Source organism: Ranitomeya imitator, chromosome 1 (assembly GCF_032444005.1).
Source record: "Ranitomeya imitator isolate aRanImi1 chromosome 1, aRanImi1.pri, whole genome shotgun sequence".
Taxonomy (NCBI): domain Eukaryota; kingdom Metazoa; phylum Chordata; class Amphibia; order Anura; family Dendrobatidae; genus Ranitomeya; species Ranitomeya imitator.
The window spans coordinates 1,098,187,017-1,098,208,923 of record NC_091282.1 but is presented as its reverse complement, the minus strand read 5'-3'; the positions used below and the strand labels follow the sequence as shown (position 1 = coordinate 1,098,208,923).

The window sequence follows — 21,907 nt, the reverse complement described above, 5'->3', positions numbered from 1 at the left end:
ACATACAAAGATTGTTACAAAGATCGCAAAGCTATGATGCTGGGAAATGCAGCCCTGGTATATACTTGGCTGCTATTCAAGGGGACTTGTACAGCATATAAAAAAAACATATATACACCACAACCTCAATGAGAATGAGTGCACAGATCTTTCATAGTGGGGGTTGCCAAGAATTTTTTTTTTCCTTTTTTTCCCCCTCATTATTTTGTTTTTGTAACAGTACACCGCGGTTCGGACTATATAATGAGGAAACAATGAGCCTAGATTACAATTGAGAATTGCATTTCAATTATAGTAAATTTTGATTGCTCCTGACGGCAGGCTGAGCCATGTTTGTAATAGAGACCCCCATCTAGAGAATTGAGTGTGTGGGGAAACATGTATTTGATGCCTTTTTGTTTGCATGTAATTCAGACAAGGGTGGGCTGGTCGCCCCTCATGAGGAAAAGATCCAAATTTTCCTGAAGGCAAATTCAAATTCTGCAAAGGACTAAGAAGAATTCTCTTCTGGTTAGTTGCTTTAGCATCGCATTGATTGTATAGCGCTACTTATCCAGTTGCAGGACAATGTTGTCTAGTATCTATAGCGCCCACATATCTTAAGGCCTCTTTCACATGCTCATGTTTAAAAACGTATGTGAAAAACCAGTACTGTGCCATCAGTGTTTTCTATCAGTGTGTCAGTCGTGTGTCCATGTTTACCATCAGTGTTTTCTATCAGTGTGTCATCCGTGTGTCCATGTTTGCCATCAGTGTTTTCTATCAGTGTGTCATCCGTGTGTCCATGTTTGCCATCAGTGTTTTCTATCAGTGTGTCATCCGTGTGTCCATGTTTACCATCAGTGCTTTCTATCAGTGTGTCATCCGTGTGTCCATGTTTGCCATCAGTGTTTTCTATCAGTGTGTCATCCGTGTGTCCATGTTTGCCCTCAGTGTTTTCTATCAGTGTGTCATCAGTGTGTCCGTTGTGAGGCAGTGAGGGGGATAATATGTGAGGGTCGCTATGTGTCCCCCAGGGTGCGCACAGAAGCGTATTGAAGCCACTGTAGTGCACTGCAGTCACAGGCATAGCTGTGATTGCAGTGCAAAATAAAAGTAAGTTTCGGTCTTGGGCAAGCTATTTGTCCAAGGCAGATTTAAGAAAACCCACCATTGGCTTTTATTTTTGGAGCGGATTACAGGATGGTAGTTGTGTGGTCCGCTTCCTCCAGGTCTTACAAGTAGCCTATGGCCACAGACTCCTTGTAAAAACCCTGCCGCAAAGGGTTGGGTGTGTCAGTCTTGGTTTGCAAACGGCAGAGCAGGTGGCTCTGGAGAACTTCAGCCTGTGTGAAGTAACACGGAGCCAAGCGGAGCCAAAAGGTCTGGCACCCCTCAGCATACACGGTGGTGCAGTCGCCCACGGCAACCAATCTTGGATACAGACAGTCTTGTTTCCATTCGCATTCTGTTTGTGAGTATGCTGAACATTAAAAGAGACTTTGCTTTGAACTTTCCTGAGTCATGGCCTGTCTGTCACACTGCACCAACCCTGCTGCACTACACCACATTTACCATCAGTGTTTTCTATCAGTGTGTCATCAGTGAGTCCGTGTTTACCAACAGTGTTTTCTATCAGTGTGTCATCAGTGTATCCATGTTTACATTCAGTGTTTTCTATCAGTGTGTCATCAGTGTTTCCATGTTTACCATAAGTGTTTTCTATCAGTGTGTCATCAGTGTATCCATGTTTACCATCAGTGTTTTCTATTAGTGTGTCATCAGTGTATCTGTGTTTACCATAAGTGTTTTCTATCAGTGTGTCTGTGTTTACCATCAGTGTTTTCTATTAGTGTGTCATCAGTGTATCCATGTTTACCATCAGTGTTTTCTATCAGTGTGTCACCAGTGTGTCTGTGTTTACCATCAGTGTTTTCTATCAGTGTGTCTGTGTTTACCATCAGTGTTTTCTATCAGTGTGTCACCAGTGTGTCTGTGTTTACCATCAGTGCTTTCTATCAGTGTGTCATCAGTGTATCCGTGTTTACCATCAGTGTTTTCTATCAGTGTGTCACCAGTGTATCTGTGTTTACCATCATTGTTTTCTATCAGTGTGTCACCAGTGTGTCTGTGTTTACCATCAGTGTTTTCTATCAGTGTGTCTGTGTTTACCATAAGTGTTTTCTATCAGTGTGTCACCAGTATGTCTGTGTTTATCATCAGTGTTTTCTATCAGTGTGTCATCAGTGTATCCGCTTTTACCATCAGTGTTTTCTATCAGTGTGTTATCAGTGTGTTTGTGTTTACCATCAGTGTTTTCTATCAGTGTGTCACCAGTGTGTCTGTGTTTACCATCAGTGTTTTCTCAGTGTGTCTGTTTACCATCAGTGTTTTCTATCAGTGTGTCTGTGTTTACCCTCAGTCTTTTCTATCAGTGTGTCACCAGTGTGTCTGTGTTTACCATCAGTGTTTTCTCAGTGTGTCTGTGTTTACCATCAGTGTTTTCTATCAGTGTGTCTGTGTTTACCATCAGTGTTTTCTATCAGTGTGTCACCAGTGTGTCTGTGTTTACCATCAGTGTTTTCTCAGTGTGTCTGTGTTTATCATCAGTGTTTTCTATCAGTGTGTCATCAGTGTATCCGCTTTTACCATCAGTGTTTTCTATCAGTGTGTTATCAGTGTGTTTGTGTTTACCATCAGTGTTTTCTATCAGTGTGTCACCAGTGTGTCTGTGTTTACCATCAGTGTTTTCTCAGTGTGTCTGTTTACCATCAGTGTTTTCTATCAGTGTGTCTGTGTTTACCCTCAGTCTTTTCTATCAGTGTGTCACCAGTGTGTCTGTGTTTACCATCAGTGTTTTCTATCAGTGTGTCTGTGTTTACCATCAGTGTTTTCTATCAGTGTGTCACCAGTGTGTCTGTGTTTACCATCAGTGTTTTCTATCAGTGTGTCTGTGTTTACCATCAGTGTTTTCTATCAGTGTGTCACCAGTGTGCTTGTGTTTACCATCAGTGTTTTCTATCAGTGTGTCACCAGTGTGTCTGTGTTTACCATCAGTGTTTTCTCAGTGTGTCTGTGTTTACCATCAGTGTTTTCTATCACTGTGTCTGTGTTTACCATCAGTGTTTTCTATCAGTATGTCTGTGTTTACCCTCAGTGTTTTCTATCAGTGTGTCACCAGTGTATCTGTGTTTACCATCAGTGTTTTCTATCAGTGTGTCACCAGTGTGTCTGTGTTTACCATCAGTGTTTTCTATCAGTGTGTCACCAGTGTGTCTGTGTTTACCATCAGTGTTTTCTATCAGTGTGTCTGTGTTTACCATCAGTGTTTTCTATCAGTGTGTCACCAGTGTGTCTGTGTTTACCATCAGTGCTTTCTATCAGTGTGTCATCAGTGTATCCGTGTTTACCATCAGTGTTTTCTATCAGTGTGTCTGTGTTTACCCTCAGTCTTTTCTATCAGTGTGTCACCAGTGTGTCTGTGTTTACCATCAGTGTTTTCTCAGTGTGTCTGTGTTTACCATCAGTGTTTTCTATCAGTGTGTCACCAGTGTGTCTGTGTTTACCATCAGTGTTTTCTCAGTGTGTCTGTGTTTACCATCAGTGTTTTCTATCACTGTGTCTGTGTTTACCATCAGTGTTTTCTATCAGTGTGTCTGTGTTTACCCTCAGTGTTTTCTATCAGTGTGTCACCAGTATGTCTGTGTTTACCATCAGTGTTTTCTATCAGTGTGCCTGTGTTTACCATCAGTGTTTTCTATCAGTGTGTCACCAGTGTGTCTGTGTTTACCATCAGTGCTTTCTATCAGTGTGTCATCAGTGTATCCGTGTTTACCATCAGTGTTTTCTATCAGTGTGTCACCAGTGTATCTGTGTTTACCATCATTGTTTTCTATCAGTGTGTCACCAGTGTGTCTGTGTTTACCATCAGTGTTTTCTATCAGTGTGTCTGTGTTTACCATAAGTGTTTTCTATCAGTGTGTCACCAGTATGTCTGTGTTTACCATCAGTGTTTTCTATCAGTGTGTCTTCAGTGTATCCGCTTTTACCATCAGTGTTTTCTATCAGTGTGTTATCAGTGTGTTTGTGTTTACCATCAGTGTTTTCTATCAGTGTGTCTGTGTTTACCATCAGTGTTTTCTATCAGTGTGTCACCAGTGTGTCTGTGTTTACCATCAGTGTTTTCTCAGTGTGTCTGTTTACCCTCAGTGTTTTCTATCAGTGTGTCTGTGTTTACCCTCAGTCTTTTCTATCAGTGTGTCACCAGTGTGTCTGTGTTTACCATCAGTGTTTTCTCAGTGTGTCTGTGTTTACCATCAGTGTTTTCTATCAGTGTGTCTGTGTTTACCATCAGTGTTTTCTATCAGTGTGTCACCAGTGTGTCTGTGTTTACCATCAGTGTTTTCTCAGTCTGTCTGTGTTTACCATCAGTGTTTTCTATCAGTGTGTCTGTGTTTACCATCATTGTTTTCTATCAGTGTGTCACCAGTGTGTCTGTGTTTACCATCAGTGTTTTCTCAGTGTGTCTGTGTTTACCATCAGTGTTTTCTATCACTGTGTCTGTGTTTACCCTCAGTGTTTTCTATCAGTGTGTCACCAGTGTGTCTGTGTTTACCATCAGTGTTTTGTCAGTGTGTCTGTGTTTACCATCAGTCGTTTCTATCAGTGTGTCACCAGTGTGTCTATGTTAGACACACTGAGAAAACACTGATGGTAAACATAGACACACTGGTGACACACTGATAGAAACGACTGATGGTAAACACAGACACACTGAGAAAGCACTGATGGTAGTGTTTACCATCAGTGTTTTCTATCAGTGTGTCTGTGTTTACCATCAGTGTTTTCTATCAGTGTGTCACCAGTGTGTCTGTGTTTACCATCAGTGTTTTCTGTTAGTGTGTCTGTGTTTACCATCAGTGTTTTCTATCAGTGTGTCTGTGTTTACCATAAGTGTTTTCTATCAGTGTGTCATCAGTGTGTCTGTGTTTACCATCAGTATTTTCTATCAGTGTGTCATCAATGTATCTGTGTTTACCATCAGTGTTTTCTATCAGTGTGTCATCAGTGTGTCTGTGTTTACTATCAGTGTTTTCTATCAGTGTGTCACCAGTGTGTCTGTGTTTACCATCAGTGTTTTCTCAATGTGTCTGTGTTTACCATCAGTGTTTTCTATCAGTGTGTCACCAGTGTGTCTGTGTTTACCATCAGTGTTTTCTATCAGTGTGTTTGTGTTTACCATCAGTGTTTTCTATCAGTGTGTCATCAGTGAGTCTGTGTTTACCATCAGTGTTTTCTATCAGTGTGTTTGTGTTTACCATCAGTGTTTTCTATCAGTGTATCTGTGTTTACCCTCAGTGTTTTCTATCAGTGTGTCACCAGGGTGTCTGTGTTTACCATCAGTTTTTTCTATCAGTGTGTCTGTGTTTACCATCAGTGTTTTCTATCAGTGTGTCACCAGTGTGTCTGTGTTTACCATCAGTGTTTTCTATCAGTGTGTCTGTGTTTACCATCAGTGTTTTCTATCAGTGTTTTCTATCAGTGTGTCTGTGTTTACCATCAGTGTTTTCTATCAGTGTGTCATCAATGTATCCGTGTTTACCATCAGTGTTTTCTGTCAGTGTGTCTGTGTTTACCATCAGTGTTTTCTATCAGTGTGTCACCAGTGTGTCTGTGTTTACCATCAGTGTTTTCTATCAGTGTGTCTGTGTTTACCATCAGTGCTTTCTATCAGTGTGTCATCAGTGTGTCTGTGTTTACTAACAGTGTTATTCCAGTATGGTTAACAAAAGATTTAAATTAGAAAGCTTCTCCTATACTTTGCTATGTTAAACATATACAGCACATGCGCATCATACAGCTGCCATTAGTGTGCTGTGCGCTTTTTCACCGACCCATAAACTTGCGTTGGCCTTTGTCATCCGCGCTGCAGAAAAAACAGGTAACTGATGTGATCTTGGAATCTGAGCAGATGCAGCCAAGGTAGCACAAGGAGCAGGTGCCATCTTTGTGAGCGAACAGTGCACGCCGTGAACACAGTCAGCCTGCACAGACGGTGAACACAGTGATCTCAGTCAGGCTGTACAGATGGTGAAAACAGAGATCTCAGTCAGGCTGCACAAACGGTGAACACAGAGATCGCAGTCAGCCTTCACAAATGATGAGCACAGTGATCGCAGTCAGCCTGCACACATGGTGAACACAGAGATCTCAGTCGGCCTGCACACATGGTGAACACAGAGATCTCAGTCAGCCTGCACACATGGTGAACACAGAGATCTCAGCCTGCAGAAATGATAAACGCAGTGATCTCAGTCAGGCTGCACAGACAGTGAACACAGTGATTGCAGTCAGCCTGCACAAATGCTGAACACAGAGATCTCAGTCAGGCTGCACAAATGGTAAACAAAGAAATCTCAGCCAGCTTGCCCAAATGGTGAATATAGTGATATCAGTCAGCCTGCAGAAATGATGAACGCAGTGATCTCGGTTAGGCTGCAGACGGGGAACACAGAGATCACAGTTGGCCTGTGCAAATGAAGAACACAAGAGATCTTAGTCAGCCTGCAGAAATGAGGAACGCAGTGATATCAGTCAGGCTGCACAGACAGTGAACACAGTGATCGCAGTCAGCCTGCACAAATGGCAAACACAGAGATCTCAGTGAGCCAGCACAAATGCTGAACATAGAGATCGCAGTCAGCCTGCACAAATTGTGAACACAGTGATCACAGTCAGCCTGCAGAAATGGTGAATGCAGTGATTGCAGTCAGCCTGCAAAAACATGAAATCAGAGATTGAACACGGCCTGCACAAATGTTGAACACAGTGATCGCAGTCAGCCTGTACAAAAGGTGAACACAGAGATCTGTCAGCCCGCACAAATGAGGAACACAGTGATCGCAATCGGCCTGCACAAACTGTCAACACAGTTATCGCAGTCAACAACACAAACTGTGAGCACAATCACCCAGCACAAAAAGATAGCACAGCGAAATCAGTCAGCCAGCATAAAAAATGAATGCAGTCAGACAGCACAAAAATTAATGTAGTGAACGCAGTCAGCCATCACAAAAGTGAATACAAAGAACGCAGTCAGCCAGTACATTTGTGTGGTTCCATTTTTTAATCATAGCAGATGCAGCTAGTACTTAGCATAGGGAGCAGTCCATCATGGACTCTGAGGTATGGCACTGCTCTCTTAGCCCTGCTACCCAGGCACAGCACTCTTAGCCCTACTATTCAGGAATAGCTCTCTTAGCTCTACTACCCAGCGGCAGCTCACTTAGCTCTACTACCCAGGAGCAGCTCTCTTAGCTCTACTACTCAGTGACAACTCTCTTAGCTCTAGTGCCCAGTAACAGCCTTCCTAGCCCTACTACCCAGGGACAGCTCTCTTAGCCCTACCACTCAGAGACAGAATTCTTAGTCCTACCACCTAGTAACAGCTCTCTTAGCCCTACTACCCAGTGACAGCTCTCTTAGTTCTACTACCCAGGAACAATTCTCCTAGCTCTACTACCCAGGGACAGCTCTCTTAGCCCTACTACCTAGGAACAGGTCTCTTAGCCCTACTATTCAGGGACAGCTCTCTTAGTTCTACTACCCAGGAACAGCTCTCCTAACTCTACTACCCAGGGACAGCTCTTTTAGCCCTACTACCCAGTGACAGATTTCTTAGCTCTACTACCCAGGGACAGCTCTCTTAGTTCTAATACCCAGGGGCAGCTCTCATAGCTCTTCTACTCAGAGACAGTGTACTTAGTCCTACTTCCCAGGAACAGCTCTCTTAGCCCTACTACCCAGTGACAGCTCTCTTAGTTCTACTACCCAGGAACAGTTCTCCTAGCTCTACTACCCAGGGACAGCTCTCTTAGCCCTACTACCTAGGAACAGGTCTCTTAGCCTTACTATCCAGGGACAGCTCTCTTAGTTCTACTACCCAGGAACAGCTCTCCTAGCTCTACTACCCAGGGACAGCTCTTTTAGCCCTACTACCCAGTGACAGCTTTCTTAGCTCTACTACCCAGGGACAGCTCTCTTAGTTCTAATACCCAGGGACAGCTCTCATAGCCCTTCTAATGAGAGACAGTGTACTTAGTCCTACTACCCAGGGACAGCTCTCTTAGCCCTACTACCTAGGGACAGGTCTCTTAGCCCTACTATCCAGGGACAGCTCTCTTAGTTCTACAACCCAGAAACAGCACTCCTAGCTCTACTACCCAGGGACAACTCTCTTAGCCCTACTACCCAGTGACAGCTTTCTTAGCTCTACTACCCAGGGACAGCTCTCTTAGTTCTAATACCCAGGGACAGCTCTCATAGCCCTTCTACTGAGAGACAGTGTACTTAGTCCTACTTCCCAGGAACAGCTCTCTTAGCCCTACTTTGACTAGGGACAACTCTTATCCCTACTACCCAGGGACAGCTGTCTTACAGCCTCACTACCCAGCAACAGCTTTCTTTAGCCCCTGGCCAGTCTGTGCATTGCAGTCCGTGCTCAACTATGTTACACGGACATCCGCATGAGCCCTTACAATTATAAGTCGCCCTTTGAAGTCAACCATAATGCTGATGTGGCCCGTGGTGAAAATGAACTTGACACCACTGATATATTATATACATACACACATATTTACTGTATACTGTGTATATATATATATATATATATATATATATATATACATATATAAATGTATTTATATATACAGTAAATGTACACAGCACATGCATGGATTGACACATACCATATTTGGAATCTTTACTTCCGATTATCTGAATAATCTTTTAGCCTACCTCGCCATTGCAGGTAGGACTATTACCGCTTACTGTACAAATACAGTAGCAAAGTAAAACAGCAAACACTTGAACATCCAAGAGGTTGAACTATATAAGTTATCAGATATCATGGAACAATACCTCGGTTTGTCAATGTGGTCAGAAAATGACATCAGGAATGTTTTGCAATCTACATAACCAAGATTATATCATTAACATAGCACAATATACTGGGAGCGCTCCCGAGAAATAGGCATTGAAGAGTTAATGAAATTGAGAGAATAAATAATAGATTTACAGAGATAGGAAAGTTACTATGTATAAAAAGTCCTTCTCTGTTACCGGACGGAGCCTGTTTTAGACATAAATAAAGAATCCTCTGATGATGAGTTTCCTTTAAGGTTGAGAATAAATTGGCCCCCATTGTACCGCCGCACCTTTTTTTATAGTGCTGACTGCAGTCTTCGCTCAGGGAGACTTTGATAAAAACTTCCTTGTTAGGATCACATCTCTGGCTAGACAGAGACCACAAGGGCTATGTAACAAAGGCTTTCAGCAGAGACATATGTGGAGCAAAGTCACGTCTTCCCATCCTCTTGTACCTGCTAGAAAATTTCCTTTGATCACTTTGCAGCACCTGTCGCTGTCCAGTTTCGCAGCCAAAACACAGGTCATAAAACCAGTATGTTATAATGTAATATTTATATCTGGGACCTTTAGATAAGAACATCTGAGTTTTTCTTTATGTAAAAACCTCCTATCAAATGAAGGTCCATCTCTGCCTGGCTCAGACAATGGGGCACAAGACAACCATGACCATGGATGCTATATGGATAAAACTGACATCATGGACACGTTACTCATTCTGGGTCCTTACCTGTGCCTAAAATCTTTATTTCTGGGTGAAAGCAAGAAAGAGAAGAAAGCAACAGTAAATCAAACGCAGTTTAAAGACGCACACGATGGTAATGGAGAGCTATGAGTGGGGATGATGGGTAACCCAACCCAAATTGCATGCTACAAAATTGGAAATTGTATCAAATGAGATTTTAACTATTCCTTTTTGGAAAAGTAACAAATGCGTCATAGGGAAGTTATTTTTGGAACATTTCTCAAGTTCATTTCCTATTATTAAACTATAATTCTTACATGAGCAGGCTTCCGTTATACTAAAAGAGCTTTCCGTCCCCCCCCATTGATCAGAGTAAACCCCCAATACTAAAAATACATTCCAAGCGGCAGTCTTTATATGAGAAATCCTCTTACAATGAACAATCAAAGATAATAATCATTTACATGTGGGGAAAAATGCATTTATTTACCTCCTAGGCAGCAGAAATTAAAGAAAAAATATGATCAGTGAAAATTATTAGAAATATAGACACAACATGCACATGTGATTACGTTTTCATCAATGCTTAATTAGAAATATTAATTTCCTTTATTTGCTCTACCTGAAATCTAAGCAATAGTATCAGTGTTGCACATCGCAACCAATCAGAGCTCATCATTATTTTGACTGCTTTATTAATCCACTCTTCAAAGATGACCGCTAAATTCTGATTGGTTGTAAAGGGCAACAGATACAGTTTTTGTGCATAAGATACACTACTGGGATTAATTTATCAAAACTGACTTTTGGATATGAGAAAATAAATTATTAAGGCCCTGGCCCATCGGTCAGGTCAGTATTCTGTGGTAGCTGGACAAACTGCAAACTGCCTCCTGCTGTTCTGTATCCCCGGTTCCTCTTTGATTATTCGGCCTGGTATGATTTTGTATGTGTGTCCCACCAAGGGCAGCTAATCAAAAGAAATGGAGGCAGGTAGGAGGCAATGTGCAGGGCTCCCCTTGACATGGCCGCTGGACCGCTGTCCTGTGATTCTCTACTGCTTTTTCCTTGTTGTCTATAGCAACCAATAAAAGTGCAGCTTCCATTTTTTTTAGAACTGTTTAACAAATAAAAGCTGCACTCTGATTGGTTGCTATGGGTTACAAGACCCATTTTTTGTTAGATAGTTTTAAAAACTAAGAAAATGCTTTCAAGCTGAAAACATGGATTACGCACATTGCAAAAATACCGGATTTTCAGTTTTGGGTGGAATTAACATTGCATCTCTACTAATAAGGTTTCCAGGTCAGGAAACCAACAGTTAGGCCTAGAAGCCAGCTTTGAATGTCATATTTAATGAGCGTGGCCACTTTATCGTTAGGCTAATAAATATGTTGAGGATACAATTTTGCGGCACGTAATAATACATAGGTATTCCAGGTTCTCCTCCTTGACAGTACTGTCATCCTCACAGAGTGCACAGCTCCATCAAATTGCTGCAGGTGGAGAAGCATGTGTCTAAACCAGTCCATCAGTCTCGTTGAATTGAAAAATTGATTTTCTATGTGCAGTGTCCTCCAACTGGAGGAGGCTGGTCAGATGCTTGCTTCTACAGTATATCACAAGCCATTTTGAGAGCTATGCAGTCTGTGAGAAACCATTTATTCATAAGGCCCTGAAATTCCTACACATGAGGAAAGAGACATAGAGAATCAGGAACATTATACTACATTCCTAATTGGAGGCACTTGATAATATTATTATTACACTTACTACACATTGGGATAGGATCTTGGAGATAGGAATACCCCTTTAACTGCAGAAGTCTAGAGAAACTGAAAAAGGGACAGGCTGATATGTACTGTATGTGTGATGTGTGCATATCTACATGTGCAGTGTGTGTGTGATGACATGATTATATTTGAACAAATGTTGATTTTTTTTAACTCAAGAATAAATTTGGATTGTTATTCATGAAAAAAAAAGACATCCCCTGAAAATAAGCCCTAAACACAGTAGTTATATATTATTAAATGGGTTGTCCTTATGTTTAATTTTTTTTAAATAGGAGGGGAAAGTGAAGCCAGAGTTGATTGGCCACCGGGATCATGTGACGTTATAGTGTTATGTTATATAATACGTCGTGGGAGAACCAGTGCCTACTACACTGGAGTGGAGGTGAGGTGAGTATAAGTGTTATTTTACAAGGCGCAAACATGAGTATGGAGAAGAGGTTATCAGAGTAGTGGGCAACCCTTTACAATGCCACAAAATCATCTCCTAAGCACATTTGGTAAAGATAAAGTGACACCCCTTAAATCATCAAAGCTTCCATGCGCCACCACCAAAAACCAAGAAACAGGATATTCAGTGCACTGCTCATTATTTATCAGTACACTGCATTAATACAGATTTTTCATGACTGATTTCTTAGCATAATCCATTTAATCAATGTTACTCATTTCAGGCTGAGGAGAGGCTGACTGTAGTGTACCAATAATATAGACTTGTTGGAATATATTGCCGAAACATTACACATAATGACAAGCCAGCTCATTTTTTCAAGTGTAGTCTACTGCAATTATAGAGGCTATTTTATTTTACATGTCTACTTCATTTTGTTATTCATTTTCATCATATTGGAAACATTATGCGCAATAAAAAATGTACAGAGCGTAACGTACCTCAGCTCCAATACACTTGTTACATTCCCCGATGGGAAAATTCGGCGGATAAAGTTGAAATCTCCCACATATAAACTTCCATCTATTCCACAGGCTAATGCCACAGGGGCAAGAAGTTTGTTGCCATCAGCCTGGCCATTGCAACTCGGACATGAGATGCTACGTCTTCGGCCATTGCCCATCATACAGCTAATTACAGGTGGCTGCTCAGATATGAACTGGTTTTCTCCATTGCCTTTGTAAAGGATACCTGTAAACAAACAAATTAAAATAATATAATAAGAAATACCAATAAGAACCAAAGTAATTCACAAGTCAATAACCATGAAATAATCAAATGTTCTGCTTTCTAACTATGTTTAATCAAATTGCATGATATCTACTGCTGCCTGTCTTGCCTGTAAATCATACATTGCATAGAAAAGGGTAATAAAACTTGTTCTACAAAGAGTCAATTTTACAAAATTAGTAAAATTACATCGCTGCGATAGCATAAATTATAGGAACCAGGGGTTTCTATCACCATCAAACATGAAAGAATTAAATGGTTAACAAACTTAATACTAAGAAGTCACATACGACAAGTGGGGGCACTACAATATGCAAGTGTCAAACTGTGCGTACTGTCATGTGAATCAGCCGTGTAGCACGAGATTATGAAAATATATGGTGTATGAAGATTAAATAAGGAGGAATATGGGGGTAATATACAGATGAGTACACTACTTCTGGTGCCAAATCAAGCTCAGAGGTTTTCCGGTTCTATATTGTCCATTTTTATGAGTCCTAAAGTGGGCAGCACATATCCAATAATTGTCTAATGTTTGCTATCCCCTAGTCATGTAATAATGGCCTTGGAGATTAGCCTTAAGCCCTAAATACAGAGTAGAAAGCTGACAACCAAAGAGTAGTTCAGCTGATTGTTTGGCTAGCAGCCACCTCGCCTGACTATCCCATACACAGGAGCCTTTAATCTGTGGAGTGCTCCTGTACGTAATTTTAGAGAGCAGCTACTAGACATTTCCGGAGGTGGCGGCTTACTCTTAAAGAACAAAAAGATCGTCAGTCTGAAACATCATCTGTTGAGGTAGAGTCAGGACTAGTCCTCATACACATTAGACTGTCAGCAGAACTCGCTGGTAATGGAGGGTTCAGTCAACGTTAGGCTACTTTCACTCTGGCGTTTTTGTGAATACGTCGCAATGCGTCGTTTAAGGGAAAAAACGCATCCTGCAAAGTTGTTTGCAGGATGCGTTTTTGCCCCATAGAGTAACATTACCGACGGTTGCACCGTGTTGTGGCGGACCGCCGGGAGCAAAAAACGTTAAATGTAACATTTTTTGCTGCCGACGGACCGCTTTTTCCGACCGCACATGCGCGGCCGGAACTCCGCCCCCACCTCTCCGCACCTCACAATGGGTCAGCGGATGCGCCGGAGAAATGCATGCGCTGCACCTGTTGTGTGGCGCATCAAACGCTAGCATCGGAATCTCGGCCCGACGCAATGCGACGGCCCGAATCCGACACTAGTGTGAAAGTAGCCTTAGCCTAATCCATGGGGATTGCTTGGCTACATGTTGTCTTGCCCAAATGTTCCTTATAGAAGATAACTAGCAATTTTGTTAAGTAAGAGGGGGAATCTAATGCATGCATCCCTCGATCTACCTGTGACTACTGTGTGTTTTTCTACCTACACATCGGTCTCCTGGTAAGAAAGTCTTGCGTTTTCCACCATTAACAAGCACAGATTTTTAGGATGATGCGTTAGATTTGAAAATCCATAATTGTCGCAGTGATTCAGCAGCATTTTCAGATTAACTAGTAGTAATACCTTTCTATCAACATATACTACAAGCAATTATTTTGCAATCCTCATGCAAGGAATAGTAAATGAGCAGTTAAAAGTCGGTAACTTTTTCCAAAAGCATCTTATAGTCATCCACTGCTTTGTTAAAAGCACTTGTAATGATAAAGTGCTGTTACAACAAATGTAGTTTTCAATATTGGTACTGTACATCTATAGAAAATGGCACTTTGTAGAAAAAAAGATGCCTAGATTTAAAGCATTGTGCAAAGCAGAAGTAGCTTTTTAAAGTGTTATGTAAAGTAGAGGTAATTTATGCACCTACTCGCTATACACACACATACTGTATATACAGTGGGGCAAAAAAGTATTTAGTCAGTCAGCAATAGTGCAAGTTCCACCACTTAAAAAGATGAGAGGCGTCTGTAAATTACATCATAGGTAGACCTCAACTATGGGAGACAAACTGAGAAAAAAAAATCCAGAAAATCACATTGTCTGTTTTTTTTAACATTTTATTTGCATATTATGGTGGAAAATAAGTATTTGGTCAGAAACAAACAATCAAGATTTCTGGCTCTCACAGACCTGTAACTTCTTCTTTCAGAGTCTCCTCTTTCCTCCACTCATTACCTGTAGTAATGGCACCTGTTTAAACTTGTTATCAGTATAAAAAGACACCTGTGCACACCCTCAAACAGTCTGACTCCAAACTCCACTATGGTGAAGACCAAAGAGCTGTCAAAGGACACCAGAAACAAAATTGCAGCCCTGCACCAGGCTGGGAAGACTGAATCTGCAATAGCCAACCAGCTTGGAGTGAAGAAATCAACAGTGGGAGCAATAATTAGAAAATGGAAGACATACAAGACCACTGATAATCTCCCTCGATCTGGGGCTCCACGCAAAATCCCACCCCGTGGGGTCAGAATGATCACAAGAACGGTGAGCAAAAATCCCAGAACCACGCGGGGGGACCTAGTGAATGAACTGCAGAGAGCTGGGACCAAAGTAACAAGGCCTACAATAAGTAACACACTACGCCACCATGGACTCAGATCCTGCAGTGCCAGACGTGTCCCACTGCTTAAGCCAGTACATGTCCGGGCCCATCTGAAGTTTGCTAGAGAGCATTTGGATGATCCAGAGGAGTTTTGGGAGAATGTCCTATGGTCTGATGAAACCAAACTGGAACTGTTTGGTAGAAACACAACTTGTCGTGTTTGGAGGAAAAAGAATACTGAGTTGCATCCATCAAACGCCATACCTACTGTAAAGCATGGTGGTGGAAACATCATGCTTTGGGGCTGTTTCTCTGCAAAGGGGCCAGGACGACTGATCCGGGTACATGAAAGAATGAATGGGGCCATGTATCGTGAGATTTTGAGTGCAAACCTCCTTCCATCAGCAAGGGCATTGAAGATGAAACGTGGCTGGGTCTTTCAACATGACAATGATCCAAAGCACACCGCCAGGGCAACCAAGGCGTGGCTTCGTAAGAAGCATTTCAAGGTCCTGGAGTGGCCTAGCCAGTCTCCAGATCTCAACCCTATAGAAAACCTTTGGAGGGAGTTGAAAGTCCGTGTTGCCAAGCGAAAAGCCAAAAACATCACTGCTCTAGAGGAGATCTGCATGGAGGAATGGGCCAACATACCAACAACAGTGTGTGGCAACCTTGTGAAGACTTACAGAAAACGTTTGACCTCTGTCATTGCCAACAAAGGATATATTACAAAGTATTGAGATGAAATTTTGTTTCTGACCAAATACTTATTTTCCACCATAATATGCAAATAAAATGTTAAAAAAACAGACAATGTGATTTTCTGGATTTTTTTTTCTCAGTTTGTCTCCCATAGTTGAGGTCTACCTATGATGTAAATTACAGACTCCTCTCATCTTTTTAAGTGGTGGAACTTGCACTATTGCTGACTGACTAAATACTTTTTTGCCCCACTGTATATATCCAGATTGAGAGAGATACCATACATCACGTCATCCAATTCAAAGGACTAATTTTTCATTTTTACTTGTTCCATTTGTGCTTCAATTTCTTTATTTGTGGTGTAAAAAAAGAAAAAGCTTTTCAGAAAATTCCCAATTGTGATTAGGGCATCTTCAGCTTCTGTGCGTTAGTTTTTCTGAGACTGATCCATAAATGACTTTCCATTTATTTACCCTCTCCTTACGGTATGAAGGTGATCTGTGGCAGGATATTGATTTGCAGGAACTCACCAATACACAACAATGTAATGTACTCATTCTATTTTTCCTATTGTGTTACCGTTTCAGAATCAATACACATCTTAATTACAACAAACATCAGAAATCATAAGTCTTGAAACAAGGTTAGAGAGAGAAATGTTCTGTTTTCTTATTACACCTCAGAGAATAATTCTCTAAGTTGACGAAACATGTCGATCAAAGCCTCCAACAGCCACATTGTTCCACTCCATGTCAATCGTACATTGCCTGGTTCTTTATCTCACAACATTGTCTGAGCGTTAATTAAAGTTTTCCTACATCATTAGTGGACGTTCACGGTAAAAGATACGGATACATTGCAATAATATACTATAAAGTGGTTTCTATAATGGTACATATAGCATGGCAAAACGAGCAGCATTGTCTCTATGGCTTTTTGTACCTCTACGGCGTACACCATTAAATTGCCAAGATACATCTTCCCTTTGTATTCTCCACACCCTTCACATTTGATGTGGAGGCTGAAGGCTCAGCTGTTCGTACTCTCATACATTTAAATAGGTATTGTCTGGTTGTGATATTCATTTGACAGGAAAGTAAAGAGAAGAATCAAAAGGGTGATAACCCAATCAAAGGTCACATAGTGCAAAAAAATCTAATTATGAACATTGTATTATTTTGTATGCAGGTTTTATCTATCTATCTATCTATCTATCTATCTATCTATCTATCTGTCTGTCTAGTCAATTAGGATTACCATAAATATTAATATTTGCCAAATGCCAGAATAATGATGTTTTAAGGCATTCCTATTACTTACTGAAAAGTCAAAAGTTTCTATACATTTCATTAGTATTTGGTACCATTGCCCTTAAACTGAATGACTTGGGTCAAACGTTTGGGATATCCTTCCACAAGTTTCTCACAAAAGCTGGACGAAATTTGGGCCCATTCCTCCTGACAATACTGATGTAACTGATCCAGGTTTGTAGGTCGCCTTGCTCACACCTGACTTTTCAGTTTTGACCATAAATTTTCAATAGATATCAGATCAGGGCTTTGCGATGGCCACTCCAAAACATTGACTTTGTTATCCTTAAGCCACTTTGTTACCATTTTGGCAGTATGCTCTGGGTCATTGTCCATTTGGAAGACCCATTTCCACCTTATCTTCCAGGCTGATGTCTTGAGATGTTGTTTCATTATTGCCACATAATGTTCTTTTCTCATGATGCCATCTATTTTGTCTAGTTCACCAGTCCCTCCTGCAGAAAAACAACCCCACAACATGATGCTGCCACCCCCGTGTTTCACATTTGGGATGGTGTTCTTAGGCTTCCAAGCTTCTCCTTTTTTCCTCCAAATGTAATGATGGTCATTATGCCCAAAAAGTTACATTTTAGTTTCATCAGGCCACGGAACATCTCTCCAAAAATGAAGGTCTTTGTTCCTGTGTGCATTTGCAAACATTAATCAGACTTTTTTATGCTTCTTTTGAAGTAATGGCTTCTTCCTGGCAGAGTGGTCTTTCAGCACATTTTACCCAAGGATGAGTCAGACTTGTGCAAGTCCACAATTCTCTTCCTGATATCTTGGCTGATTTCTCTAGACTTTCCCATGATACTACACAAAGAAGCAGTGTGTTTCAGGTGTGCATTAAAATACATCCACAGGTGTGTCTCTAATTAACTCAGATATTGCCAAAAAACATCAGAAGCTTCCTAACACATGATATCATCATAAGGGCAGTCCAGAATTGTTTAAAGGCATAGTAATCTTAAAATATTCTCTCTCTCTCTCCATATTCTGGCATTTGGCAAACAATAATTATGGTAATACTAATTAAACTAAAACGGGAAAGATTTATTCTGATTTCATGTTAGATATTGAGAAAAACATGCATATGTCTTTTTATATAGTGTATGTAAACTTCCAGTTTCAACTGTATCTATCTACTCGTATATATCTATATTCCTATTTACCTATCTATCTAAATCCAAAAAATGTGGGCAGCACTCCAAAGTCAGATAGTGAGAAAATGAGTTTAAATTATCCCATGCAAAGTTTCATCTCTTCCCCTGCTTTATGTTGCTTTTAGATGGGGCAGAAAAATATTCATGACAAAGTCACGTTAAAAAAAAATGGAATAATATGCAACATATAGAGTGTGGAAAATAAGTAATTGATACACTGTTGTTTTTGCAAGTTTTCCCACCTACAGAAAATGGAGAGGTCTGTAATTTTTAGCGTAGGTACACTTCAACTGTGAGAGACAGAAACGTAAAAAAAATCCAGAAAAACACATTGTATTTCTACATAATTAATTTGCATTTTATTGCAAGAAATAAGTATTTGATACAATAGAAATACAGAACTTAATAGTTGGTACAAAAACCTTTGCAATTACAGAGGTCACACATTTCCTGTAGTCCTTGACCAAGTTTGCACACACTGCAGCAGGGATTTTTTGCCCACTCCTCAATGCAAATCTTCTCTAGATCTTTGCAGCTTTGCAGTTTCGGGGTTGTCACTGGGCAATATTGAGCTTCACCTCTCCTCAAGGATTTTCTATTGGGTTCAGGTCTGGAGACTGGCTAGGCCATTCCAGCACAAGAAAAGCAAAAGAAAAGTCAATAATGCTATATGATTTTACAGGAGAAAAGGATGAAGTGGTCAAAAACAATGTTGAGAAGGCTGAACTTTTAAATTCTTATTTTGCATCTGTGTTCCCCTAGGAAAGGAATTGTAATATCAACTAATCTTCACGGTGCCACCAAAGGAATAAAACTATCCACACCATCCATGAACAAAGCTGGTGAGGGAACACTTAGTTAATTTAAATTAATTTAAATATCTTGGTCCAGAGGAATTACATTCTAGGGTGCTGAAAGAGTTAGCATAGGAAATTGCAGAACCACTAGCCAGAATTTTTTTAAAAACTTGGAAAACAGGAAAGTCCCAGAAGATTAGAGAAGGGCAAATGTTGCCCCGAACTTCAAAAAAGGAAAGGAGACGGCCCAGGAAATTACAGACCAGTGAGCCTATACCAGGAAATATATTTGAACAAACTATTAAACAGCATGTATGTAAGTACGTAGATAAGAATAAAGTAATTAACCAGAGCTAGCATGGGTTTATAGCAAACAAGTCATGCCAGACTAACCTAATTTCCTTCAATGATGGAATCACTAACTGGGTGGATCAGGATATGCAGTAGATTTAATGTATCTCGACTTCAGCAAAGCATTTGATAAAGGATCTCATACTATCCTTACTGAAAAAAATGACCAAATATAGGATTGACAAGGCTATGGTTAGGTGGATTCATAACTGGCTGAAATTGAAAAACTGGAGCAAGTTCAGAGAAGAGCTACCAGGATGGTTAAGGCTAAGTGGAGCTGTCTGCAAATATCTGAAGGGATGTCACAGTATAGAGAGATCATCATTATTCTCATTTGCACATGGAAACACAAGAAGCAATGCAGTGAAGCGGAAAGTGGGAAGATACAGATTAGATATTAGAAAAATCTTTTTCACAGTTAGGGTGATCAATGAGTGGAACAGGCTGCCATGAGAGGTGGTGAGTTGTACTTCAATGGAAGTCTTCAAACCGAGGCTGGAAACACATCTGTCAGAGATGGTTTAGGGAATCCTGCATTGAGCAGAGGGTTGGACATGATGACCCTTGAGGTCCCTTCCAACTCTAACATTCTATCCATCCTCCCTTCAATACGGCACAGTCATCTTGACCCCTGTGCAGACAAGCACCCCCAAAGTATGATGTATCCTCCATCATGTTTCATGGTTGTGACAGTGTTTGTTGAGTTGTACTCATCTTCTCCTCCCTCCAAACATGGCGAGTGGAGTTGATACCGAAAAGTTCTATTTTGGTCTCATCTGACAACATGACCTTCTCCCATGCCTCCATTGGATCATCCAGGTGGTCACTGGTTAACTTTAAACGAGACTGGACATGTGCTGATGTGAGCAGGGGGACCTTGGTTGCCCTGGAGGATTTTACTACATGACTGTGTAATGTGTTACTAATGTTTGAGACTGTGGTCCCAGCACTCTTCAGGTCATTCACCACATCCTCTCGTGTAGTTCTGGGTTGGTTCCTGACCTTTCTAAGAATCATCCTTACCCCTTGAGTTGAGATCACGTATGGAGCCCCAGACCAAAGAAGATTGACTCATCTTGTGTTTCTTCCATTTCCTAATAATAATTGTGCCAACAGTTGCTGCCTTCTCACCTAGCTGCGTGCCTATAGTCCTGTAGCCCATCCCAGCATTATGCAGGTCTACAATTTTGTCTCTGGTGGCCTTAGATAGCTCTTTGGTCTTGGCCATGGTGGGGAGGTTGGAGTGTAATTGGTTGTGTGGACAGGTGTCTTTTATACAGGTAACGAATTCAAGTATGTGAAGTTATTACAGATAATGAGTGCAGAGTAGGAGGGCTTCTTAAAGAAAAACTAACAGTTCTATGACAGACAAAATTTGTGTCGGTTGGTCAGTGAACAAATAGTTAGTTCATGCAATAAAATGCAATTTATTTATTTAAAAATCATACAATGTGATTTTCTGGTTTGTTTTTTTTTTTTTTTTTTTTTAGATTTTGCCTCTCAGTTGAAGTGTACCTAAGATAAAGATTACAGACCTCTCCAAACCTTGTAGGTGGGAAAACTTGCAAATTTGGCAGTGTATCAAATACTTGAAAATAGCATCTGCTTCTTGTATAATACTTACATAAAACTATAAATTTGCTTTAAAAAGGTTACTCCTTTCTTAAATGCAATAGAGCCCCATGTAAAATAAAAACAACACATAATACCTCCTGGACCTACAACTTTCCAACAAGGTTGGCACTGTGTCTGCTGGTGCTCATGAGGCTTTGTTATGAGCGTTGCATCTTACCAGTGGCTGCTGATGAGTTGCAGTGCTCAGATACTGTAGATAAAAGGATGCACGGTACTCCATCTGCATGGGAGCACAAGTAGGGCTCCACCCCATTCACATGGATACAAAAACTTGGCATTCCTTTATTGCAAATTTCGTAATGTATCACGTAGACAATCCAAAACAAATCTCTTCAGGTTTCTATCTATGATCAGACTTACATTTGAAGCGGATTGCTGGTGGAGAGGATAGATAATTTGGCATAGAGACTGAAATAACCAAGATAGAAAAGTGAAACTAAAATTCAAGAAATGTCTGGATGCCTCTCTTGAAAAATAGAACACTATAGGTAATGGGCATTAGATTCTGTGATGGGGCGTTGATCCAGTGAACTAGTCTGATTGCCTTATGTGGCATTAGGAAGGAATTTTTCCGTGAATATGGAGCAATCCTCATGGGTTTTTGCATTCCTCTGGATCAACCTGTTATGCTAGACTGTAGGTTGAGCTTGATGGACTTAAATCTACCTTCAACCTTAAAACCTATGAATCCTTGAAGAGCAAAGTGCTCCAACGATCTTACTTCTTTCAGATAAAACTGTTTCGGCAAGCACAGTGTTGACATCGCAGGAACATCACCAGTCTGGGTGGTGAGTATATGTTTTTATTTTTAATGAGTATATGTTTTTTTTTTTTACGTTGGGCACTCTTGTATTTAAGAACGAACTGTC

At 40.7% G+C, this 21,907-nt stretch overlaps 1 protein-coding gene across 3 annotated transcripts in view; it reads right to left on the bottom strand.

The window, feature by feature from the left end:
- TENM3 (teneurin transmembrane protein 3) overlaps positions 1-21,907 on the bottom strand; it is a 736,855-nt gene that overhangs the window by 148,394 nt on the left and 566,554 nt on the right. For 2 of the 3 annotated variants that reach the window (XM_069744269.1, XM_069744270.1), the window contains one exon: positions 12,274-12,523. In XM_069744269.1, the coding sequence (XP_069600370.1) occupies positions 12,274-12,523 (250 nt within the window). Of the gene's footprint in view, positions 1-9,634; positions 9,656-12,273; positions 12,524-21,907 lie in introns of all 3 variants that reach the window. The other variant, XM_069744268.1, reaches the window with a different exon arrangement.